At 43.2% G+C, this 21,950-nt stretch overlaps 1 protein-coding gene across 4 annotated transcripts in view; it reads left to right on the top strand.

The window, feature by feature from the left end:
* Positions 1-17,456, top strand: part of FMNL3 (formin like 3) — a 105,369-nt gene extending 87,913 nt beyond the window's left edge. For 2 of the 4 annotated variants that reach the window (XM_040425493.1, XM_040425491.1), the window contains 19 exons: positions 64-157; positions 452-526; positions 608-718; positions 812-961; positions 4,297-4,398; positions 4,760-5,057; positions 6,511-6,576; positions 6,656-6,780; positions 8,262-8,464; positions 8,720-8,954; positions 9,414-9,482; positions 9,576-9,656; positions 9,729-9,858; positions 11,461-11,621; positions 12,632-12,733; positions 13,622-13,714; positions 13,806-13,929; positions 14,125-14,235; positions 15,578-17,456. In XM_040425493.1, coding sequence (XP_040281427.1) covers positions 64-157; positions 452-526; positions 608-718; positions 812-961; positions 4,297-4,398; positions 4,760-5,057; positions 6,511-6,576; positions 6,656-6,780; positions 8,262-8,464; positions 8,720-8,954; positions 9,414-9,482; positions 9,576-9,656; positions 9,729-9,858; positions 11,461-11,621; positions 12,632-12,733; positions 13,622-13,714; positions 13,806-13,929; positions 14,125-14,216 — 2,311 coding nt within the window. In that variant the 3' untranslated portion in view covers positions 14,217-14,235; positions 15,578-17,456. Of the gene's footprint in view, positions 1-63; positions 158-451; positions 527-607; positions 719-811; positions 962-4,296; positions 4,399-4,759; positions 5,058-6,510; positions 6,577-6,655; positions 6,781-8,261; positions 8,465-8,719; positions 8,955-9,413; positions 9,483-9,575; positions 9,657-9,728; positions 9,859-11,460; positions 11,622-12,631; positions 12,734-13,621; positions 13,715-13,805; positions 13,930-14,124; positions 14,236-14,695; positions 14,743-15,577 lie in introns of all 4 variants that reach the window. The other 2 variants (XR_005777700.1, XM_040425492.1) reach the window with 2 other exon arrangements.
* The last annotated feature ends 4,494 nt before the right edge of the window (positions 17,457-21,950 follow it).

Genomic DNA, 21,950 nt, shown 5'->3' with positions numbered 1-21,950 from the left:
TTAGTGCCTTAAAGTTTAAAAAAATATATATATATATATTTTTTTATTTATTTTTTTACTTAGGACTAAAGCACTGGTCTTAGAACTACTGGCGGCGGTGTGTCTTGTCCGAGGAGGTCATGAAATCATCCTCTCTGCTTTTGACAACTTTAAAGAGGTTAGAATAAAGACTCTAAATATTAGAAAGAGTGGTCTTCAGTGTGCTCTGTATGGAGACCCCCAAACACATTTTTAGCAGTTTTATGTCAAAGCTGTTCTGCTTTATGTGTTAGTCTGTCATTTCATGCCTCATACTGGAGGCTGTTCAGGTGACGCTCCTTATGTTTAAACACGTGTGCTCCACAATTCCCCTCCTTTTATTAACATATTTTTCGTCTTTATCTGAGCTATTCATACATTGGATTGTCTATTGATAATACAAGGCTGTGTGAATCTTATCCATTCTTTACAGGTCTGTAAGGAGAAGCATCGTTTTGAGAAGCTCATGGAATATTTCAGGAATGAAGACAGCAACATTGATTTCATGGTAAGTGAAGGAACTCTTCTCTGACTTATTGTGATACCAAATCAGTTCAGTTATGAAGTTAATAAACTGATGTCCCTACAGGTCGCTTGTATGCAATTCATTAACATTGTTGTCCATTCTGTGGAAGACATGAATTTTCGTGTGCATCTTCAATATGAGTTCACCAAGTTGGGCCTTGAAGAATTTTTGGAGGTAAGGACGAAAGTGTATTTTCTGGACGCCCATCAAGAGTACACTGACACCTCCTGATCTGATGTCAAACTCGGATTTATTATTTCTCAACAGAAATCTAAGCACACAGAGAGTGAGAAGCTTTTGGTTCAGATTCAGGCCTACCTGGACAATGTATTTGATGTTGGGGGTCTACTGGAAGATGCCGAAACCAAGAATGTTGCACTTGAGAAGGTGGAAGAGTTGGAGGAACATTTGTCTCATGTGAGTAAATCGATGCAGGTCTTCTTCTTTTTGATAAAGGACATACCTACCTTAGTGCCCAGTAGTGGAGACTTCTACCAGGGTGGAGACATTCATCAATCGATTATCATTTCTGAATGGAAATATGGACTTGTACACATATACAGTATTCCTCATCATAAACTTCACTGTGAATAGTGAAGTTGCTTAAAGGGAACCTGTCACCATGAAAATGCTAAATAATCTGCAGGTATCATGGTATAGAGCAGGAGGAGCTGAGCAAATATATAGTTTTATGGGAAAAGATTCAATAAAACTTGTAATTCATATATTTAAATTCCTGCTTCTGGGTTTTGGGCTCAAATAGACAGTCCTATCAGTGACTGACAGCCTTCCCTCTATGACGGTGTATACAGATATAGCTGTCCGTCACTGACAGCCTTCCCTCTATGACGGTGTATACAGATATAGCTGTCCGTCACTGACAGGACCACCTACCTGACTTCAAAGCCCAGAATGAGCAGGAATGTAAATGAATAAAATACAAGTTATATTGAATTCTTTCCCATGAAACTATATATCAGTCTGCTCAGCTCTTCCTATAACATGCTGCCTACAGCTCAGACAACATGTTACAAGTTTCCTTTTAAAGAGGTTGTGCCAGGAAAAATATTTAACATTTTTAAAACCAGCATCTGGATCTGATTATTTTTGTAATTGCATGTTATTAAAAATTTAGTATAGCCAGTGAGCTATTCAATAAAATGTATATGTATAGCGCCACCTGCTGTTTGCTCTTTTCCTTATTTTTTGTCCACCTCACTGAGATGGTGGCACGTGCTCAGTTTAAATCTTCAACTGTTACCAGCCATATCTTCTGCTAGAAGCTATGGCAGTTAAAAGGAAAGAGCTACAGAACAAAGGGCACACCCAGGGTTGCCAGCCGTCCAGAAATAGGCAACTTATGTCTTAATTTTTTTGAGGCTGGTGATACTTGACTAGATTACTTTGGTAGTAATTATTATCATCATTTCACAACTCACAGTAAATGCTGATAATGAGCTCTGATCAGTATATTGAGCTGTAGACAGGTTTTCCTTATAATCTTTATCATTCATTACGGCTTTCCAATTTGTCCGTAAAAAATGTTGGCCATCCGTGATTTTGAGATAAGTTGTCCAGAAAAAAAGAAATTCTGGTGGGTAACCCTGGGCACACCCCCTGAGAAAGGACATCCATGAAATAAATCTAGTAGAACAACTGGAGCCATGAATGGGGAGATCCATGTGAGGTACAGGACTGGTTCTAGCTTTGTAAGGCTACTTTCACACTCGCGCTTGGTGCGGATCCGCCATGTATCTGCACAGACGGATCCGTTCAGATAATACAACCACATGCATCCGTTCAAAACGGATCCATTTGTATTATCTTTAACATAGCCAAGACGGATCCGTTCAGATAATACAACCACATGCATCAGGTCAGAACGGATCTGTTTGTATCATCTTTAACATAGCCAAGACGGATCCGTCTTGAACACCACTGAAAGTCAATGACGGATCCGTTTTCTATTGTGTCATAGAAAACGGATCAGTCCCCATTGACTTACATTGTGTGTCAGAACGGATCAGTTTGGCTCAGTTTCGTAAGACGGAGACAAACTGATGCATTCTGAGGAGATCCCTTTCCATCCAGAATGCATTAGGGCAAAACTGATCCGTTTTGGACCGCTTGTGAGAGCCCTGAACGGATCTCACAAACGGAAAGCCAAAACGCGAGTGTGAAAGTAGCCTTAGGCTACTTTCACACCTGCGTTAGGTGTGGATCCGTCTGGTATCTGCACAGACTGATCTGCACCTATTATGCAAACGCTGGTATCCGTTCAGAAAGGATCCGTTTGCATTATTCTTTTAAAAAAAAAGTCTGTCAAAACGGATCCATCCTGACTTACATTGAAAGTCAATGGGGGACGGATCCAATTTCTATTGCACCATATTGTGTCAGTGAAAACCGATCCGTTCCCATTGACTTACATTGTAAGTCAGGATGGATCCGTTTGGCTCCGCATCGCCAGGTGGTCACCAAAACGCTGCAAGAAGCGTTTTTGTGTCCGCATTCAGAGCGGAATGGAGACGGTGCGGAGGCAAACTGATGCATTCTGAACGGATCCTTTTCCATTCAGAATGCATTGGGGCTGAACTGATCCGTTTTGAACCGTTTGTGAGATCCCTGAAACAGATCTCACAAACGGAATTCAAAACGCCAGTGGGAAAGTAGTCTTAGACTGGCATGTAAATGATGTCTGATTTTAATTGCTTACATCAATCATGGCATAACCCCTTTAACTAGCAGCCAACGTCTCTCTTACTTCTATGCACGGGGTGAGCGGCTACTTGACTTCTTCTGACAGCACTTTTCTCAGGGCAAGCATATGACTGAATGGACTGAAAGACAACCTGTCTGATCTCAGCTTCTCCCAATGGCAGACATTAGGAAGCTGCCCCCATAGACATGTCCTTCTCAGTGGTTCCACCAAATAAATCTCATGTTTACAGCCAGCATTAGGGTCCATTCACACGTCCGCAATTTCGTTCCGCAGGACCCATTCATTTTTATGGGGCAGCACGATGTGCTGCATAGATTGGGAATTGCGGATCCGCACTTCCGGGTCCGCAATTCCGATCCCGAAAAATATAGAACATGTCCTATTCTTGTCCGCAATTGCGGACAAGATTAGGCATTTTCTATTAAGTGCCGGCGATGTCCGTGTTTTGCGGATCCATGGATCCGCAAAACACACACGGACGTGTGAATGGACCCTTAGGTTCTTGGAGTAAGCAAAGAGTTTTTGAGTCTGTACTAACAAAAAAAAAAAATTTGACTTTTTTGTAACAATAATGAAAACCATGCATCACCAGGGTCCTACCATTCATGCAACCTTGTCCTCTGGCTGAAATGTGTACTTTGTATAGTTATTCCTTTTGCTCTTCATTATGGGGTCTGTGTACCGTTTCTATTATTTTGGTTGCAGTTTATGTGCTGTGATTGTTTCCTCTTTCCTCATGTGATGAGATTTCTGGAAAGCACACCGTAGTCTAGCGATTACTCAGGGTGATCCTTTCAGCACTACACATGTGAAAGTGAAAGCCGTGCGCGTGATCTCAGCGTTCCTCTTTGGAATGTTTGGTAATTTTCAAGGGTTTTTTTTTTTCTTTTTTTCATTATCTTGTCGAGAAAAAAAAACAACGGAGACCTCTTTTAAGTTTCAGTTTGTGATGGGGAGAACGGAGTTGCCTTTGAGAAAGAGTTTAGTAGACATTGCACATCTAATGATTGAAGCCATGATTTTCCACCAGATGACTGAAAAGCTGCTGGATTTGGAGAATGAGAACATGATGCGGGTGGCCGAACTTGAGAAAACGCTGTTACAACGGGAAAAGGACCTGGAGCTCATGAGGGTGAGACCCTGAGGATGATGACTGCATGTGGGATGTATTCCTGGATAGATCCGTAATGGAGTCAGTTCTGTTACTTCATTGTACACTGTGGTTTATAGCTGGTCCCTAGTGTGAGGGCTAGGAATTTGTATTCAATCTATTTTCCATACGTTATATTTGGCAGATACACTGTGTACGTTATGTACATTGTACAATTATAACGCAGAATACAAATGTTGGAATCGGCCCCAGCTGATCTCCTGAATGGCACTTTTACAATGAAAATAGATTCTTGATCCAAGCCTATTAGTCAGCAAATGCCACAACTAACGTAGGACTGAATGAAGGCTTCCTGTTAATGTCATTCTGCCCATTTCTGTAGGAAACGTATGAGAAAACAAGCCACCAGGTGAACACACTAAGGAAAATCATAAAAGAAAAGGAGGAAGCAGTTCAACATCTTCGCCAGCTGGAGCAGGCCAACGCTTTGCAGCAGCAGAAGCAGGGCTCTCCTGGCACTGTGCTGGCACCTATTGGGGTTTCTGGTGGAGACTTGTCCATGTTTGCAGATTTCCCTCCACCTCCCCCACCACCACCTGCTCCTGCACCGGCTCCAGCAGCACCGCCTCCACCTCCGCCTCCTCCTCCACCTCCTCCCCCACCCCCTCCGCTTATGCAAAGTAAGGGTGCAAATGTTATTGAAAATATGACTGCTCGTTTGCATATCCATTTGATGGTGTTCTCAACATAACCAGGGATTTTGCATACAGACATATCAAAAGTTTCGATTGGTGAGGGTCTGAGTGCTGAGACCCCCACCGAACCCTAGAACCAAGAGAGAAGCACTGGCTGCGGGAGACAGAATTGAGTCGGTCTCGCTTCCTCTCCTGCAGTGAGGTGAGAGAAGCTCATTCTAGCAGTCGCTGGTGGTCTCAGTGCTCATACCCCCACGATCAAAACCGTTGATATGTCTCTATGACATATAAAAAGTTTTCTGAAAACTCAGCGACCCTTTAAAACTGATTCTGCACTTATTATCAGCTACTACTTATTAGATCTTCCTAAGGCCTCATGCGTGCGAACGTGTGCTGGCTGTTCCGTGCATTGGGGACCGCAAGTTGCGGCCCCCAATGCACGGGCAACATCCGTGCGGTTGCCGCAGACTGATCCAGCCCCATTCAACTTGATAGGGGCCATGTGCATGAGGCCTAACACAGGAGAATGGAAGTTTTTCCATATTAACATGAACGGATCTGTATGTGCTTTAGAACAATTCTTACCATCAAACATTAAAGAGTAACTAAACTTTTACACTAACTTTTAATATGTTGTCCCTAACCCCCTAAAAAATCTTTTTGTAATATACTTTATTCATTTTCTATTTTTACCGTACTTTTTCATCCCTAAAGCGCACTATTCACTGGTGCACTAAAACTCAGTTCTCCCTACACCGCTGAGCTGTCAGCCGTGTACGGAGTACTCCTTTTATGAATGGGGCCGCAGCAGCGCAGGGAGTACAGGCAGGAGCGCGTATTGCTGCTCCTGCCTGTGCTCCCTGGACTATTACTAACTGCTGGCATAGCACATGGGTACCCTGTACCCATCTACTATGCCAGGATTAGCTGCTCCTGCTTCTGCCTGCTCCGCTCAGCTTAGAGAACTGCATGTGGGCTCTTAGCTGAGCGGAGCAGGAGCAGCTAATCCTGGCATAGTAGATGGGTACCAATGAACACAAACCAGTACAGAGGTGATAAATATATGCAATAAGTATCATTTACAAACCCTGGAAGCTTCTGCCAACGCATGTGAGGAAGTATTAGTTTTATTTGTGAAAACACTCTATACCTAGTTCTGCAGACATTTGTTTCAAAAAGTGTAAAACTCTTTGTTAACCGTTATATACTGCACACCCCACTGCAGTGCCACCCTCCTCATTCATGTTTAGTGTTTTCAATATGTTGGCTTCCCAGTACGGTACTGTGATTATCCTGCATTTTTCTTCAGTTCAGATAATGATTGTGTCCATTATCAAGATGTCATTTATATGTGAAATTTCAGCCAGTCTTCCAGAAATTTTCTAATGACATCCTGTAGATATATTAATTTGAAAGTATGTTTAATTTACTCCTCTAGACAAATGTCCTCCCCCACCGCCACTTCCATCCTCTTGTCCTGTCATTATCACAACTGGATTATCCGGTAAGTACAGTGGACAGAATATTATATGGAGATTTATACAGATCTGACACTATGATTTATTGAAACATTTTTATTTCAGCGATCAGAATCAAGAAGCCAATAAAAACGAAATTTCGCCTGCCTGTGTTCAATTGGACGGCACTCAAGCCCAACCAGATTAGTGGGACGGTGTTCAGCGATCTTGATGATGAGCGCATTTTACAGGTGATAACTTGTTTTTGTCCAGCCGAAACCTTGCATTCATGCCAGAAACCATCCGGATCCCTGCTGGATCCCATTGTAGTCAATGGGGATCCGGTGGTGCATGGCCCTATGTAGCATGGTGAACTCCAGCAGACTGTTCCTTACGGATGTGAAAGTAGCCTTATTCTATGCATTTTATCCAGACCAGTAATATGACTGCTGATTGTTCTGCGCTTCAAAGGAGGCCTCACCTTGCTTAAGAGAAAATTGAGTTATCAATGGAGAGTTATTTTATGCTAGGTTGTTTAATTTGCTGATATTGGCAGATACTATGTAGACCAATGGAGATCCCCAGTTTATTGGAGCTATACTTCACTTGTTTGGAATAGACCAGTAGGTTCCTACAACCTGTAATTAGTATGCCCCTTTACCGATTTCATTTTATAAACCAATAGCGGCTGTAACCCCCCCTATACCATCTTCCAGTCCTCCATTCGTTGCCTGACTCTTGTTCCTTATCTCCACCTATGGAGGAGACAGGAGAGGTTAGGGCTCTTTCTCACTTGCGTTGTTTTCTTCCGGCATAGAGTTCCGTCGTCTGGGCTCTATGCCGGAAGAATCCTGATCAAGATTATCCCCATGCATTCTGAATGGAGAGAAATCCGTTCAGGATGCATCAGGATGTCTTCAGTTCCGGACCGGAACGTTTTTTGGCCGAGATAATACCGCAGCATGCTGCGCTTTTTGCTCCGGCCAAAAATCCTGAACACTTGCCGCAAGGCCGGATCCGGAATTAATGCCCATTGAAAGGCATTAATCCGGATCCGGCCTTAAGCTAAACGTCGTTTCGGCGCATTACCGGATCCAAAGTTTAGCTTTTTCTGAATGGTTACCATGGCTGCCAGGACGCTAAAGTCCTGTTTACCATGGTAAAGTGTAGTGGGGAGCGGGGGAGCAGTATACTTACCGTCCGTGCGGCTCCCCGGGTGCTCCAGAGTGACGTCAGGGCGCCCCACGTGCATGGATGACGTGATCGCATGGATCACGTCATCCATGCGCATGGGGCGCTCTGACGTCATTCTGGAGCGCCCCGGGAGCCACACGGACGGTAAGTATACTGCTCCCCCGCTCCCCACTACTACTATGGCAGCCAGGACTTTAATAGCGTCCTGGCTGCCATAGTAACACTGAACGCATTTTGAAGACGGATCCGTCTTCAAATGCTTTCAGTTCACTTGCGGTGTTACGGATCCGGCGGGCACCTCCGGCAAATGGAGTGCACGACGGATCCGGACAACGCAAGTGTGAAAGAGGCCTTAGTTGTATTACAAAATGGGACCCATTTGGCAAAGAGTGAAGATTATTTGTATTCTGGCTGCAGATATTTCCAAATAAATGTGATAATTTCTAACCAAATAAGATAAGCCGGTTGACACACCTCACTCAGGTGGTAGGTTTCCTGGTCCCAGACTTCGTTATCAACTACTTCATGTCTTTCGTAGGATCTGGATATGGATAAATTTGAAGAGATCTTCAAAACCAAAGCACAGGGGGCTCCCATAGACCTGACCTGCTCCAAGAACAAGTCTTCTCAAAAATCTGTTAGCAAAGTGACTCTTCTAGAAGCAAACCGAGCCAAGAACTTGGCCATCACTCTGCGAAAAGCCGGAAGGACATCGGAAGAGATCTGTAAAGCCATCCAAACGTAAGATTCTGATTTCATTCATAGTATGATGTGCCTGATCATCTACATTTTAGGTTTTGTTCATGTCTGCCGTTTACACCGGATACCAACAGATCCTGATTGACCCAATTGACCGGAACATACCCATGCAAATCTAGAACACTCTTTTGTTAGTTTCATATGAATAAAAAAAAAAAAAAATCATAAAATCTTTTGTATTAATTCTCTTTTTTTACAAATTCAAAAAATAATTCCCTCGGTTCGGCTTCATTACAGGTTCGACTTGCGGACAATGCCTGTGGATTTTGTGGAGTGTCTGGTGCGCTTTCTTCCCACAGAAGCAGAAGTTAAGTTACTCAGACAGTATGAGAGGGAGCGGAAGCCTCTGGAGGATCTTTCTGATGAAGATCGATTTATGATGCTCTTCAGCAAAGTGGAACGTCTCTCCCAGAGAATGTCCATCATGACTTTCATGGGCAACTTCAATGAGAACCTGCAGCTGCTGACACCGGTATGAAGACAGTAGACATCACAACATAGTTCAGCATTTCACTCATCATTATTGACTGTTGGTGACTAAGCACATGGTTCCAGAGGAGACTCAAGGGTCCATCAGAAATACTTTACCTTAGAACATGATCCTTTCCTAACTGAGTTTATTTAATCCTCAACATTTTTCCCTTTCAGTATTCTTAGGCTCTGTTCACATCTTTGTCTGAGGTTCACTTAATGTTGTAGATTCCCTTGTTTTTGATGGAAAGGATAGCACTAGACGCTGTGCTGTCTTTACCATCAACCACAGACACTGCGGCAGAACCTGACAGACCCTGTTATAAGTCAGTGGGGTCCAGTGGATGGAAACCACAGCGCAGATTTGAATAGAGCCTTAGATACAGAGTTCTACAATGTACACATGGATGGTCATGCATTTATATATTACTTCAACTCATATATTCTCTAACTTTTACAGCAACTTAATGCAGTGATTGCAGCGTCTGCTTCAGTGAAATCTTCTCCAAAGTTGAAGCAAATGCTGGAGGTGGGTGAGAGCCTTAGGACAAAGTGTAAACGGTGTTAAATGCTCTGTGATGTAAGTGCTGGACTAACTCCTCGGTGTCTTCCTTCTGATCAGATTATCCTCGCTCTAGGCAATTACATGAACAGCAGCAAAAGAGGATCCGTTTACGGGTTCAAACTGCAGAGCTTGGACTTGGTAAGATTGTTGTCCTGAACCTGAGTCTACTACTGTATGATATTCTGATGTCTAATGATGTCTTTGCTCTAGCTGCAAGACACAAAGTCAACGGACAGGAAGATGACCCTGTTAAACTACATTGCATTGATCTGCAAGGAGAAGTATTTAGAAGTGGCCACTTTCTACAATGAGCTTCACTTTGTGGAGAAGGCAGCAGCAGGTGAGAACCTCGGTCTGATGACATCATCTCTGAAATAAGAAGAAGACAGATTTTTTTTTATATCTGTAGGTCTAATTAAAGGGGATTTGTTGCCATTCCTGATATGTCTTTTTTTACTGAATTATTTTCCAGGAATGATTCCAGATCATCTTTTCATATAAGTGTATGTTGTTATGATCCTTGGTTATTGCTTCTAAAAGTTTATTAATGATACCATTTGGGGTTATGTCCCTCCACAGTCTGAGGGTTCTTTTAAATGGACCGATGATCTGACAGATTATTGGGAACCAAGCAAACAATCCCGATACCTGCCAGATCATCCGCGGAGTTGAGGGCCGCATTTACGTGCCGCAATCACCTCTGCTTTATGGGGACAACAGATTAATACAGCAGTCGATTGTCCCCATAGAAAATCATTGTTCCAGCTCAGCAGATCGTTGTTTAAACAGCACGATCTGCTGCAGAATGACGCCATCACACAACGAACAAACTGGTTTATCGGGTGAATGCCAACACCTTTTACACTGGCAGATTATCGAGACCAAGCATTTATACAAAAGCTTAATCTACCACATCATCGGTCCATGTAAAAGGATCCTGACACTGTCCAATCAGTGCTGCCAATGTCAGACTCACCCCCGACTCGAAACAACCAGTTACAGAATCATTAATATATTTCTAGTAACAATAACTGAGGAACGGAACAACATAGTTTTATATGAAAAGATGCTCCTGAATTGTTATTTCATGGTAAAGGCAAATACTAGCAGGGATGTCAGAAGAGGGGACAGGTCATTAGGTCCAATCTTCACTCTTCAGTGTACTGTACATGTATTGCCTCGCTGCGGCTGCTTTGATCTCTATGCCTACTGTCTAACAATCAGGTCCCATTTTCTGGTTTGCTCTCTGTTGTGTAGACCATTCTCTCTTACAATTGCCTGAGGCATACAGGAATCCTTTGTGGCAGTAGGACCTTGATCAGGAGTCATCCGTCTATTATAAAGAGATTATGCTACGGTTATTGTAAAATCTATTAAAGGGCAAGCTTATGCCAGTGAATTATTTTCCTTAAGGGGAAGGTTTTAATGGAAAAAGACATACCAGAGCACACCACAGGCCCGATTAATCACTGATACACAAATTGGAATCTATCGAGGTTTTATGATTATAATAGATTAATAAATGATGTTTTATTCATTTAGCATCCAACGGGAGCTCTCAATTTGATGTGTATGGGGGTGTCCTAAATCTCCAATGTTGGGAGAAAGAAGGACTGAGCAGGTTTCATTTCAACAGAATAAGACGGGTTAGGCTACTTTCACACTTGCGTTTAACTTTTCCGGTATTGAGATCTGGCAGAGCATCTCAATACTGGAGAAAAACGCTTCAGTTTTCCCCATTCATTGTCAAAGGGGACAAAGCTGAATGGAATGCTCCAAAATGCATTGCGTTCCGTTTGGTTGCGTTCCCATACCGGAGGGCAAACCGCAGCAAGTGGCTGTCTGATGACTTAGTGGCAGATGCAGCACTGAGACTCACTGCAGATGGTTGATGTCCTGTAAAGAAATAGATTCTGATACCTCATTCTGTTTGTGTTCGCAGTGTCTCTAGAAAATGTGCTACTAGATGTCCGAGAGTTGGGGAAGGGAATGGACCTGATCCGCAAGGAGAGCAGCCACCATGATCACAGCGTACTGAAGAGTTTTGTCAGCACAAATGAAGGGAAACTGGACAAGCTTCAGAAGGATGCTCGGACTGCGGAGGTAAGTACATCGGGAGAAGGTGACTGCAACAACATGACACCCACTGTACTGGATGCATCCACATTTATGACACTACTGTGGGCATTGCTAGGGAATACCAACAACATGACAGCCACTGTACTGGATGCATCCACATTTATGACATTACTGTGGGTACTGCTAGAGAATATGAACAACATGACGCCCACTGTACTGGATGCATCCACATTTATGACACTACGGTGGGCATTGCTATAGAATACCAACAACATGACGCCCACTGTACTGGATGCATCCACATTTATGACACTACGGTGGGCATTGCTATAGAATACGAACAACATGACGCCCACTGTACTGGATGCATCCACATTTATGACACTACTGTGGGCATTGCTATAGAATACCAACAACATGACACCCACTGTACTGGATGCATCCACATTTATGACACTACTGTGGGCATTGCTATAGAATACCAACAACATGACACCCACTGTACTGGATGCCTCCACATTTATGACACTACGGTGGGCATTGATAGAGAATATCAACATTGTGACACCCACTGTACTGGATGTATCCACATTTATGACACTACTGTGGGAATTGCTATAGAATACGAACAACATGACGCCCACTGTACTGGTTGCATCCACATTTATGACACTACTGTGGGCCTTGTTAGAGAATATCTTGTACATGATTGTTTGCATTTGTCTGGCTGCTCTGGCAGCACCAATAATTGACTTGGCCACAGTTCGGTCAGAATGTCCATCTTGTCTGTGGCGCTAGGCTCCAGTGTTGCTTCTCTTGTTTTCTACCACTTTTTTTGTGTTGTTTTCCTCCATCAGCTGTTTTTTCCTGCTTTGTGACTGTTCTGCCTGGGTATTTATAGCTATCCATCCCACTGTGATTCCTCCCTCCCACCCTTCCCTCCTCTGTGCCTGCAGGAAACCTAGACTTGTGAAGTTCTGTGTGCTCTTAGAAGAGGACAGTATCTCCAGATCTCTTCTTTTTCTCCTCTGCAGGAAGCATACGCAGCTGTGGTGCATTATTTTGGAGAAAGTCCAAAGACAACACCACCCTCTGTTTTCTTTCCAGTGTTCGCCAGATTCATCAAATCATATAAGGTACAGAAATTAACCTAGAGTGCAAGCCTGTTGGACGCTGCCGAAGCACCTGTGGGTTTAATGTGTGTCCTCAATAGCCAAAAGAAAAGCTCTTTCCTGTGATTGTTCCAGCAGGAAAAGGTCTTTAGGGTGTGGTCACCTGCGCAGTAACAGCTTTGTCCCGTAAGTGGGACTACATTCAGAATAGACAAACAAGATATTGCTCCATTGATAATTCTACTACAGAATGAATGTAGTGTACAAATCTGGAGATCACCAAATCTCAGACATACTGTACATACCGTGTGTCATGACATGGTATACAGGCTTGTTGAGCACTTTTCAAACCAGCACCTGGACCTGACTGCATTTGCAATTGCATATAATTAAAATTTTAGTATAACCACTGAGCTATTCAATAAAATGTATCTGTATAGCGCCCCCTGCTGTTTGTTTTTTTCCTTATATCTCTGTCCACCTCACTGAGGTGGTCGCACACACTCCGATTTAATCTTCAACTGTTACCAGCCTGTGGCGGTTACAGGGAAAGATTAACAGCAGAAAGTGAACTGTGATGGGGAGAGCACTGCAGCAGAATAGAGTCGCCCCCTAAAGGTGTCAGCCTGAAGTCAATTCAGCAGAGCATTTCCAGCATTGAATGGGGAGATCTCTGGATCCATGTGTGGTACAGGGCTGTTGTAGCTTTGTTGGAAAGGTATTGTCATGTACTATATGATGTCTGATTTTAATATATATTTTTTTAATTCATGATGGAGTGACCCCCTTTACGGCCTGGTTTAGCTTTGCACGTGGCTCCCTAACCAATATGGAGAGTGAGGGTCCTGTGAGGTGTTCATTGTTGTATGCTTGATGGTATACCTGGTTTACAAGGCACTGTTTTCCAACTAGGATGCCGAGCAAGGGAATGAGATGCGGAAGAAGCAGGAGGAGGTTCTGAGAGAGAAGTTACTAGCTCAGGAGGCAAAGAAGATGGATCCTAAGGTATGGAAAGATTCTCGGTTCATGTGCATACAGCAGCCATGTATAGTTATATGTAGTCCGTGGCCAACTCAGCAAATCTTTCTTTCTTCAGGCTCCAGTGCCAAAAAATAAGCGTCAGCAACAAGATTTGATAGCTGAGCTGCGGAGGCGGCAGGCCAAGGACCATCGCCCTGTGTATGAAGGAAAGGATGGAACCATCGAGGACATAATCACAGGTGGGCTTCTTGTACACAATCAATTCTGTACAATTTTTTTTACAGCAATCTCAGACACCCCACGGACTTACTTCCGTGTCCTACCGCAGACTCCTGGGGATGTCTACTCCTTGTGAATAGATTTTTTTAGAATTGCTCTTATTTGACCATGTATGTGTATTTCTCTGTCTCCCCAACCCATATTGATGGCTGCAGTCCTGAAGAGTGTCCCCTTCACAGCCAGAACGGCCAAGAGAGGCTCTCGGTTCTTCTGTGATACATCCCTTTTTGAGGATTCAAACTGTTAAGCCCAGTGCCCTTTAAAAAGTATGTAAAAGTATCTGCCCTCTCCTCCTGCATGCATTGTCACCTGTCTCTCTTGGACAGCACTGAATGCATGCCCAGGCTCTATGCTTTAACCTTATAGCCACTTTACTAATCATCTGCAATGCACCTGACTGCATGTGACTCTCCTACCTGGAGATTTCCACCTGTGGGAACCTATCCATAATGTTCTGTAGCCACCTCATGTATATGTAACTGTGTACGATGTCTTACATATACACTGGCCTTTACCCTTCTCAAAATGGGAAGCACAGCTAGGATGAGGGAAGGGGCCGCCCAGTTTGACAAGGTAAGTGCAGCGTTAGTGTATCTGAACCGTCTCCCTCCATGTTGTGCTTCTACGGGATGACGACAACTCTCTGCATGCTGATGGTCTCGACTTTAGGACCAGAACGGGTTGTTCTTGAATATATACACACCCATGTTCCATTTTATCTCTCAGATTAGACCCATGAAGATTCATCTGTAGTATCCCTCCTATGGTAGAGGGTAAGCAACGGTCCAGCAACAGCTCTATGTGCCTCAGCTTAATGCAGGCTATGCTGCTTCTGCTTGGAGAGGGCTCACTCTGTGTTTACTTCATTTGGGTACTCGGCTTAGGCGGGGTGCTGGATCTCCTCAAAGAGACCAGCTATGTATGGAGACCTACTGGAACTGCTCCATGGTATGGAGACATATTAGCAATGCTCCATGAGAAAAGAATATGCAAAGAGGTATCTCCCAAGGAAGGATAGCAATCTCGCTAGCCCCATCTTGTGGAAGTGACTCCCTAGGAGTCAAAATGAAAATAAGTCGTACTTGAACATATCTCGCCTTGAGCGGCTATACCAGCGCTGACAGAGAAACAGATGCCACTTAGTGCACTGGTGGTCCTTCATTAGGCATAAGTGGAGCAGGCCGATAATATGACCACTTAATGAAAGTGCTATCTGTGTAGGCATCTTCTGTGGGATAAAGAATATAGCGCATATGACAAGGATACCGGTTGTCTAATAGCATTGCATCACAGTACCACATACCACCAACCTGATGCCTGTGACTATATTGCAGGACTAACTTTCTGGCTTTGCAGCAATTGCCCCAGTACACAAACCCAGCCTAGAGGGCACTGGGTAAGAGGTCAGTATATGACTAGTAGGGAGGTTGAGGTCTGCTTGTCATTGTATATAATATTTCCTCCCCCTTAACCCACTTTTTTGGACACTTAAGCACATTCTATTGCGGAATACTTAATAACCGCCACTAACTGCTTCCGCCAATCTGCTTTCCTCCATCTTCAAAAGTGTTTTCTTGGACTCATCAGCTATTGCTTTCCATCTTCTAGACCTCCGCAATCAGCCTTACAGAAGAGCAGACGCGGTCCTCCGGAACGCCTGGCGACGGATCTAGCACTTCCAGTTCAGAAGTCGGGCTGGGCTGTGTATTGCCCCACGATGCGTCAGAGTGATAGAACTCACCAGTTTACGCTGCACTCCTCCCGCCATTCCACATTGTAAGGGAAATGAAGAAGCTGGGACACTTTAGAGAGGAGAAAAGTGCCTTATTGCTACAGTATTATAGAACTATTTTTTCTTTTACTATTTATATATTTTTTTTAATGTTTTATTGTTAAAAATGTAAATAGTTTGTAATATTCTTTGCTGAATCTGTCCTGGCTGCTGTGGGCAATAATTGTTGCAAAAAAAAAAAGTGCCTTGTAAGTGTTAAGCCTGCAGGTGGATAGTCTGAACACTAAAGTGATGCAGCGACTGAAGCGTTAGCGTGTAGTGGAGGGGTTGGCAATGTTTTATAAGGGTCTGGTTGTGACGTGGTCATTGGAACTAGATTCATATCACCCAAGAAATTGGTAATGGTGACTGGGGAAGGTAACAAGTAGAGAATTTGCCATGATTGCTTCAGAATGTTGGGAGGTGATCTATCAAGTGTGGCAAGTAGGCAGATGTAGAAATTCACATAAAGATCTAAGGGGAATGGCGATAATGGAAGTAGGCGGTGGTGAGGACACCTGTCAGATGCACGGAGATGCCATTCCTTACCGTAGAATCAGAATATGCATGGCATAAGGTATATCCAAGCCTGTGAATGTTTATATTAGAACGCCGCTCACACTAGCTTTCTTGTATCAGGATATCATAGATGTCTACTTTACTATGATTACGTAGCATTTGTTTTTATAACCCTCAAAGGGTCACTGACATAGAGACTTATGAAAGGCTTTGATTAATGGGGTTCCGAGTGCTGAGACCCCCACCGATCACTTGAACGAGGAGTGAGAGGTGCTCGCATATCATGCTCTCTCTCCTCAGTGCAGGAGAGGAAGCAAGATGGATTCAATAGAAAGCCTATGGGCCCGCAGTGAGGAGAGAGAGAGCACTATGAGAGCACTTCTCTCTCCTCTTTCAAGTGATCGATGGGGCTCTCAGTACTCAGACTCCCACCCATCAAAACTTTTCATTGCTCTATGACATATCAAAAGATTTATGAAAACAGGAAATACCATTGCCCCCCATATAGATGTTACTGTAACTGTATGTGTCCTGCCTGACTTTTTTCAGGTCTTCATGCTTCAGCGCGATCCTGCCAGTGTTATGGTGTCTCATGGCTGCTGACACTGGCAGTGTAGCCCACCATTACCGTCACTTGGGGAGACAATGCATGGCACCCTGTTTCTATACTTTTGGGAATAATAAAAGCAATGCTAAGAAGGTTTAGTAAATTGGACATCTATCTTTTAGAATCCACGATGCATAGACCTCAGACCTATACACAGTGATATTTCCAGTCTGCACACATTTTAATAATTATATATCAAAATCTATATATATGTATTTTAGCTTTAGCTGAGTATCTAGCAATGCTGCCCCATTCCTACCCATACATACTTCACAATGAAGTTTTTCTTTATATTTCGGTAGGTTTGGGATTTGGATGTTATGATTTGATGTGCTACCCTATGTCTGTGTCTAGGGGGCAGTAGCGTTACCCTGTTTTTTAATTTTGGTAAAGTTAATTTATTTCTAAATTGTCCAAATCTGGAGCTTTATATGTACAGTCTTAGAACAGAATGTGATCTGTAATTGCCTGGAGCTTTTCTCGGACATCAGGCAGTCAGTGACACTAATTGCCAAAGTCTTCTTTCAGTTTGCTCAGTTCCTAAAAAGAATTGTATTTTTTAATATAGCGCTAAGCGAGAGGTATTTTAATAGGTGAAGAAAAAGGGGGCTACGACTTTTAAGTGACACATTTAGCTTTTTAAGAAAGAGGGTAAGGTGAAGCAGCGATTTGTAGTAAGGTATAGGGGCCAAATGATAGTAAAGAGCCAGGACGTTCTCATCCTGTCTCGGTGACATTCCATATTTGCGTCCCGTCACCAGCAGTGAGCACATTGTCATGTTGGGCTTTCTATGTGTTAGTTGCTTTATCTAGTTATGTTTTGTCAAGCTTTTAGCAGGTTTAGGTCATATATGTCAAGGTATATGAAGTGAGGCCAGCACCATGCGCAAATGTTGGTTAGGGACCAAACCCTGCTGACTAAGGATGGTGGTAGGAGCCATGTAGACATGCACCTTATGCTCCTGCTAGACAGTCTATCTGCTCCTAGGGCGGCCTTATGTCTCCCTATATTTTACACCATTGTAAATCATCTGGAATCTGTTTTATAAAACATTTTATAATATTGTATCAGATTTGGCATTGTCTCCTTGGCCAGAAATGACAGTTGAAACAATTGTTAACTCACTACTATGTAGCCAAGCCATAAAGGCCGGCGGCCAACTATACCTTTGTGTCATCCAGTATGTATTGTAATCATTCCATGGTATAAAACTGTAACTGTTGTGCATGTGAAATACATTCCGAGCCGCCTCCATTGCGGTGCAGCCGCTCTGGCTATGGAGAGGTTCCAGTGCCTTTTCTCAGTGTATTAATCTTGTACAGTAGGTTAGATGCCAGTACTTGTCTGTTACAGGTCATTTTTTTTCTTTTCATTTCACATCTGGTCAGATTTCAGGAAATTATTTAGCTCTCTTATGTTATTGTGTTTTATTTTGTCGACAATAAATGTGCAGAGCCCTATTGTGTGTCCCTCTCTGTGTGCACCTGTCTGTATCATCACCATATGTCAACCCTAGGTAAAAAGTCAATAGATACAATAGCTTAAAGGGATATTCCAGAAACAAGAAGAAGTTATCCAATGGAACTTTGCAAGATGTTTTTTTTTTTTTTTTTCAGGTATATTGTGGGGGCCACAGCATCTTAAATGGGTTCCAGTCAGGACTGTCACTTGGCCAGTCCAAAATTAGAATAATTTTATATAATAATTTTGTTTCTTTCAAGCGATTCAGTGGTGGACTTGTGTGCTTAGGATCATTGTCCTGCTGCATAACCCAACTGTGCTTGAGGTTTAGGCCATAATCGAAAAGGTGAGAATTCTCCTTTAGGATATTCTGAAAGAGGTCCGAACTCCTGGTTCCATCAATTATGACAAGTTGTCCTGGTCATACAGAAGCAAAGCAGTCCCCAGACCATCACTTGACCACCATGTTTGACTGTTGGTATGATGATCTTATGCTGGAGTGCAGTGTTAGGTTTACGCCAGCTGTAGTGGGAGCTATGTCTTTTCCAAAAAGTTCCACCTTTGGCTCTTCATTCCACAGAATATTATCTTAAAAGTCTTGGGGGGTCATCTAGATGCTTTTTGGCAATTGCTACAAGCCTTTTTGTTTATGGTCAGCACTGGTTTGTGCCATTCAATTCTCCCATGGATGCCGTTTGCAAATTTGTCACGCTAGAAACTGGCATATATTTATGATCAATTAGACCCTTTGGGGAAGATTTATCAAACTGGTGTAAAGTAGAACTGGCTTATTTGCCCAAAGCAACCAATCAGATTCCACCTTTCATTTTCCAAAGGAGCTGTGAAAAATGAAAGGTGGAATCTGATATAATGAACAGCAGTATACATTTGGTTATACTCACAAAAGTGAATCTTTTAAAAAGCATATCATGATATGCATTTTAAAAGATTCTCTTTTGTGAGTATAACTGAATAAAACAAACTCTCTTCCTGTTACGTACTGCACAAGGTGTTTTTTTCTCTATATTTATCTCCTGAGTTGCCACTTTTGCACAAGGGTCCGCAAAATAGCTATAAGTGATGTCATCTTAAAGTTTCCTTTCCCGATGAGGGTGTATTATCATACCGAATGCCCGGAGGGAATAAGCTATAAAGACCGCTGAAGTAGTGTAGTGGTGAGATTTGTCTGTCAAAACTGATCCTATTTTAAATAGACTTTATTTTAACAGCGATATCCGCACGCTCCAAGTCGTCATACCCTATTACACATTACTGCCCTATTGCATGGCTCTTACTCATAGCAATGTGTTTGTGTGTCAGAAAGCGCAATAAAGGGAAGGGTACATTCTGCGTGATAATGGAAAAACTAAAGCATTTCACAAAGATAATTATATAAACAGAGACATTAATAGCCGATAGAGTGCAAATAGTTACCACTAAGAAAAAGGTAAATGCACTAGGGGAAGACGCTCTGTCCCCACCCAATAACAAAAAAGCGTTTTACATCGGTCTTTTATACCCCCTGTATGCCTCATCATAAATTAGAATTAGAGGCATCCTCTGGCAGTCCGTGCATCTAGATTGTCAGAGGCTGGATTCGATTTCAACAGTCATTTATGTCTGGAAACAGGAGTAAACGTTGGTGAATTTGCCAGGTGTTGCCACTCCCCAGTGGTGAAAATGGCATAAAAGTGTGCCTAAATTTGTTTAAAAAGTTACACTATGGGGATTTTTTACTTTTTTTATGCTAAAACTGGCATATGGGGCTATGATAAATGACCTCCATGGTGTCCAAAATCCAGTATGTTTCTCTCGTAAGAAGCAGCTTTCTTCAGTCTCCACCTCGTTTGGGTTTATTAACCCGTTACAGTGTGACTCTTCGTAAGTTATTAACACTGCCCATATGTTCATATTTAAAATGTTTAGAGGGTTACGGTGCTGGTATCGAGTGACACGATTAGCAGAGCTCCACTACCCTTCTCAGCTCAACCACCATCTACAAATCGGCTATGGGCTCATTTTGTACTACCTTCACGTGGGTCACCCCTCAACACTCTCTCAAGTGTATGGAGAGGTATTTATTGAGAAGTGGGAAGAAACCAGGAGAAGGCAACGATCAGAATCCTAACCAGAACTACAGCGTGTCCAAGATGGCGTCTGAAAGCACTAACACTTTGCCGGACAGTGCACTCTGGGAATTTCAGCCAGCTCCCTCCCAAGAAGATATCTTTGGGCCCGACTCCCTCCCTGCCACCGACCTCAAACGCTTGGTGGTGAAGGTAGCTAATCACCTGGCACCTGATCTCAAGGCTTCATTGTCGGCCACGGTGAAATCGGCGCTCTCTGCAGGAGGCCTTTACACAACAAGGATGCCGCATTGACTAACTTGAGCAAAGGACCTGAGTGGTACCAATGCAAAAGTGGCAATGCTACAACGAGCGGTCACGGAGCTCAAGGATACGATGGCCAATTTAGAAAACCGGTCCAGGCGCAGCAATTTGCGCATGGTGGGACTGCCAGAGGGGATGCCGGGGTCTGAGTTACGGCGCATATGTGAGTTTGACCTGCCTAAACACTTGGTCTATCTGTGCCACGTAAAGTGGAAAGAGCACATAGGCTAGGCCCAAATTTAAATGATGCAGATGGCCGAAAGATAACTTAGAAAAATCCCTGGGATCCAGTCAGGTCATCATGAAGTATTTGGACTTCACAGACAAAGAGGACATTATTAGAGCTTATCGAGCCCGCAAAGAGCTGTTCATTTTCCAGGGTCACAAAATCATGCTTTTCAATGACTACTCAGCAGTGGTGACAAAAAAACGAAGGGTTTTCAGCAGTGTGTGCACTTCTTTATTTCAACGCAATATCCGTTTTCAACTATTGTACCCTGCTGTGCTGCGGGTCAGATGTGCAGATGGATCATTTAATTAAATGTGAACCTAATGAATCTCATCCGCCGTGATAGGTGCATTTAAGAAGCGCACTTGTTCAGGTGTCAAAACCGGGAGATCTAGCCCCCCAAGAAAATTGGTGTCATCCCCATCCCTCCCCTTAGGGTGGCGTTATGTATGAGAATAGTAGTCTCAAAATCTTTAGGTCTTCCAAGGGGTCTGACTCCAAAGTGCCATCAGGTCTACGCAGTTGATAGAATGTGCGCGGTGGGCAGCGACCTTTGGCCAAATTTGCCTTTAACCTCTCGGCCTTGTTCCCATATTTATGGAGTTCCAATTCCCATTGAGATTTATAGAAACCTTCCCGCCTATCTGCCCAGATATCAAAATTTCGTTTTGAGTCAACCCATGTTTTTTTGTTCTGAGATGTGGGAGTTTGCAGGAATTCTCTGTATGCATTCTGAACTGCTTTGCTAGCATTAATGTACTGGGTCTTGGTTGCCCTGTTGAGTCCTTCTACATATGTGTGATCAGTCGACCCCGAATCACTGCCTTGCCCGCTTCCCAGAAAAATGCGGGGTTAGATAGATGTTCTTGATTTAAAGTGCTATATTCTAACTACCAACCCTGTACCAAAGTAGCAAAGGCTTCATCTTTAGCTACTTTGAATTAGGCAGGCTGCATCATTAAAAACTAACACAACATGACCATTCTGTGAAAAGGTAAATTAC

This window comes from Bufo bufo, chromosome 3, assembly GCF_905171765.1.
Source record: "Bufo bufo chromosome 3, aBufBuf1.1, whole genome shotgun sequence".
NCBI classification, from domain to species: Eukaryota; Metazoa; Chordata; class Amphibia; order Anura; family Bufonidae; genus Bufo; species Bufo bufo.
The sequence above is the reverse complement of the archived record's forward strand: the minus strand, read 5'-3'. Positions and strand labels throughout refer to the sequence as shown.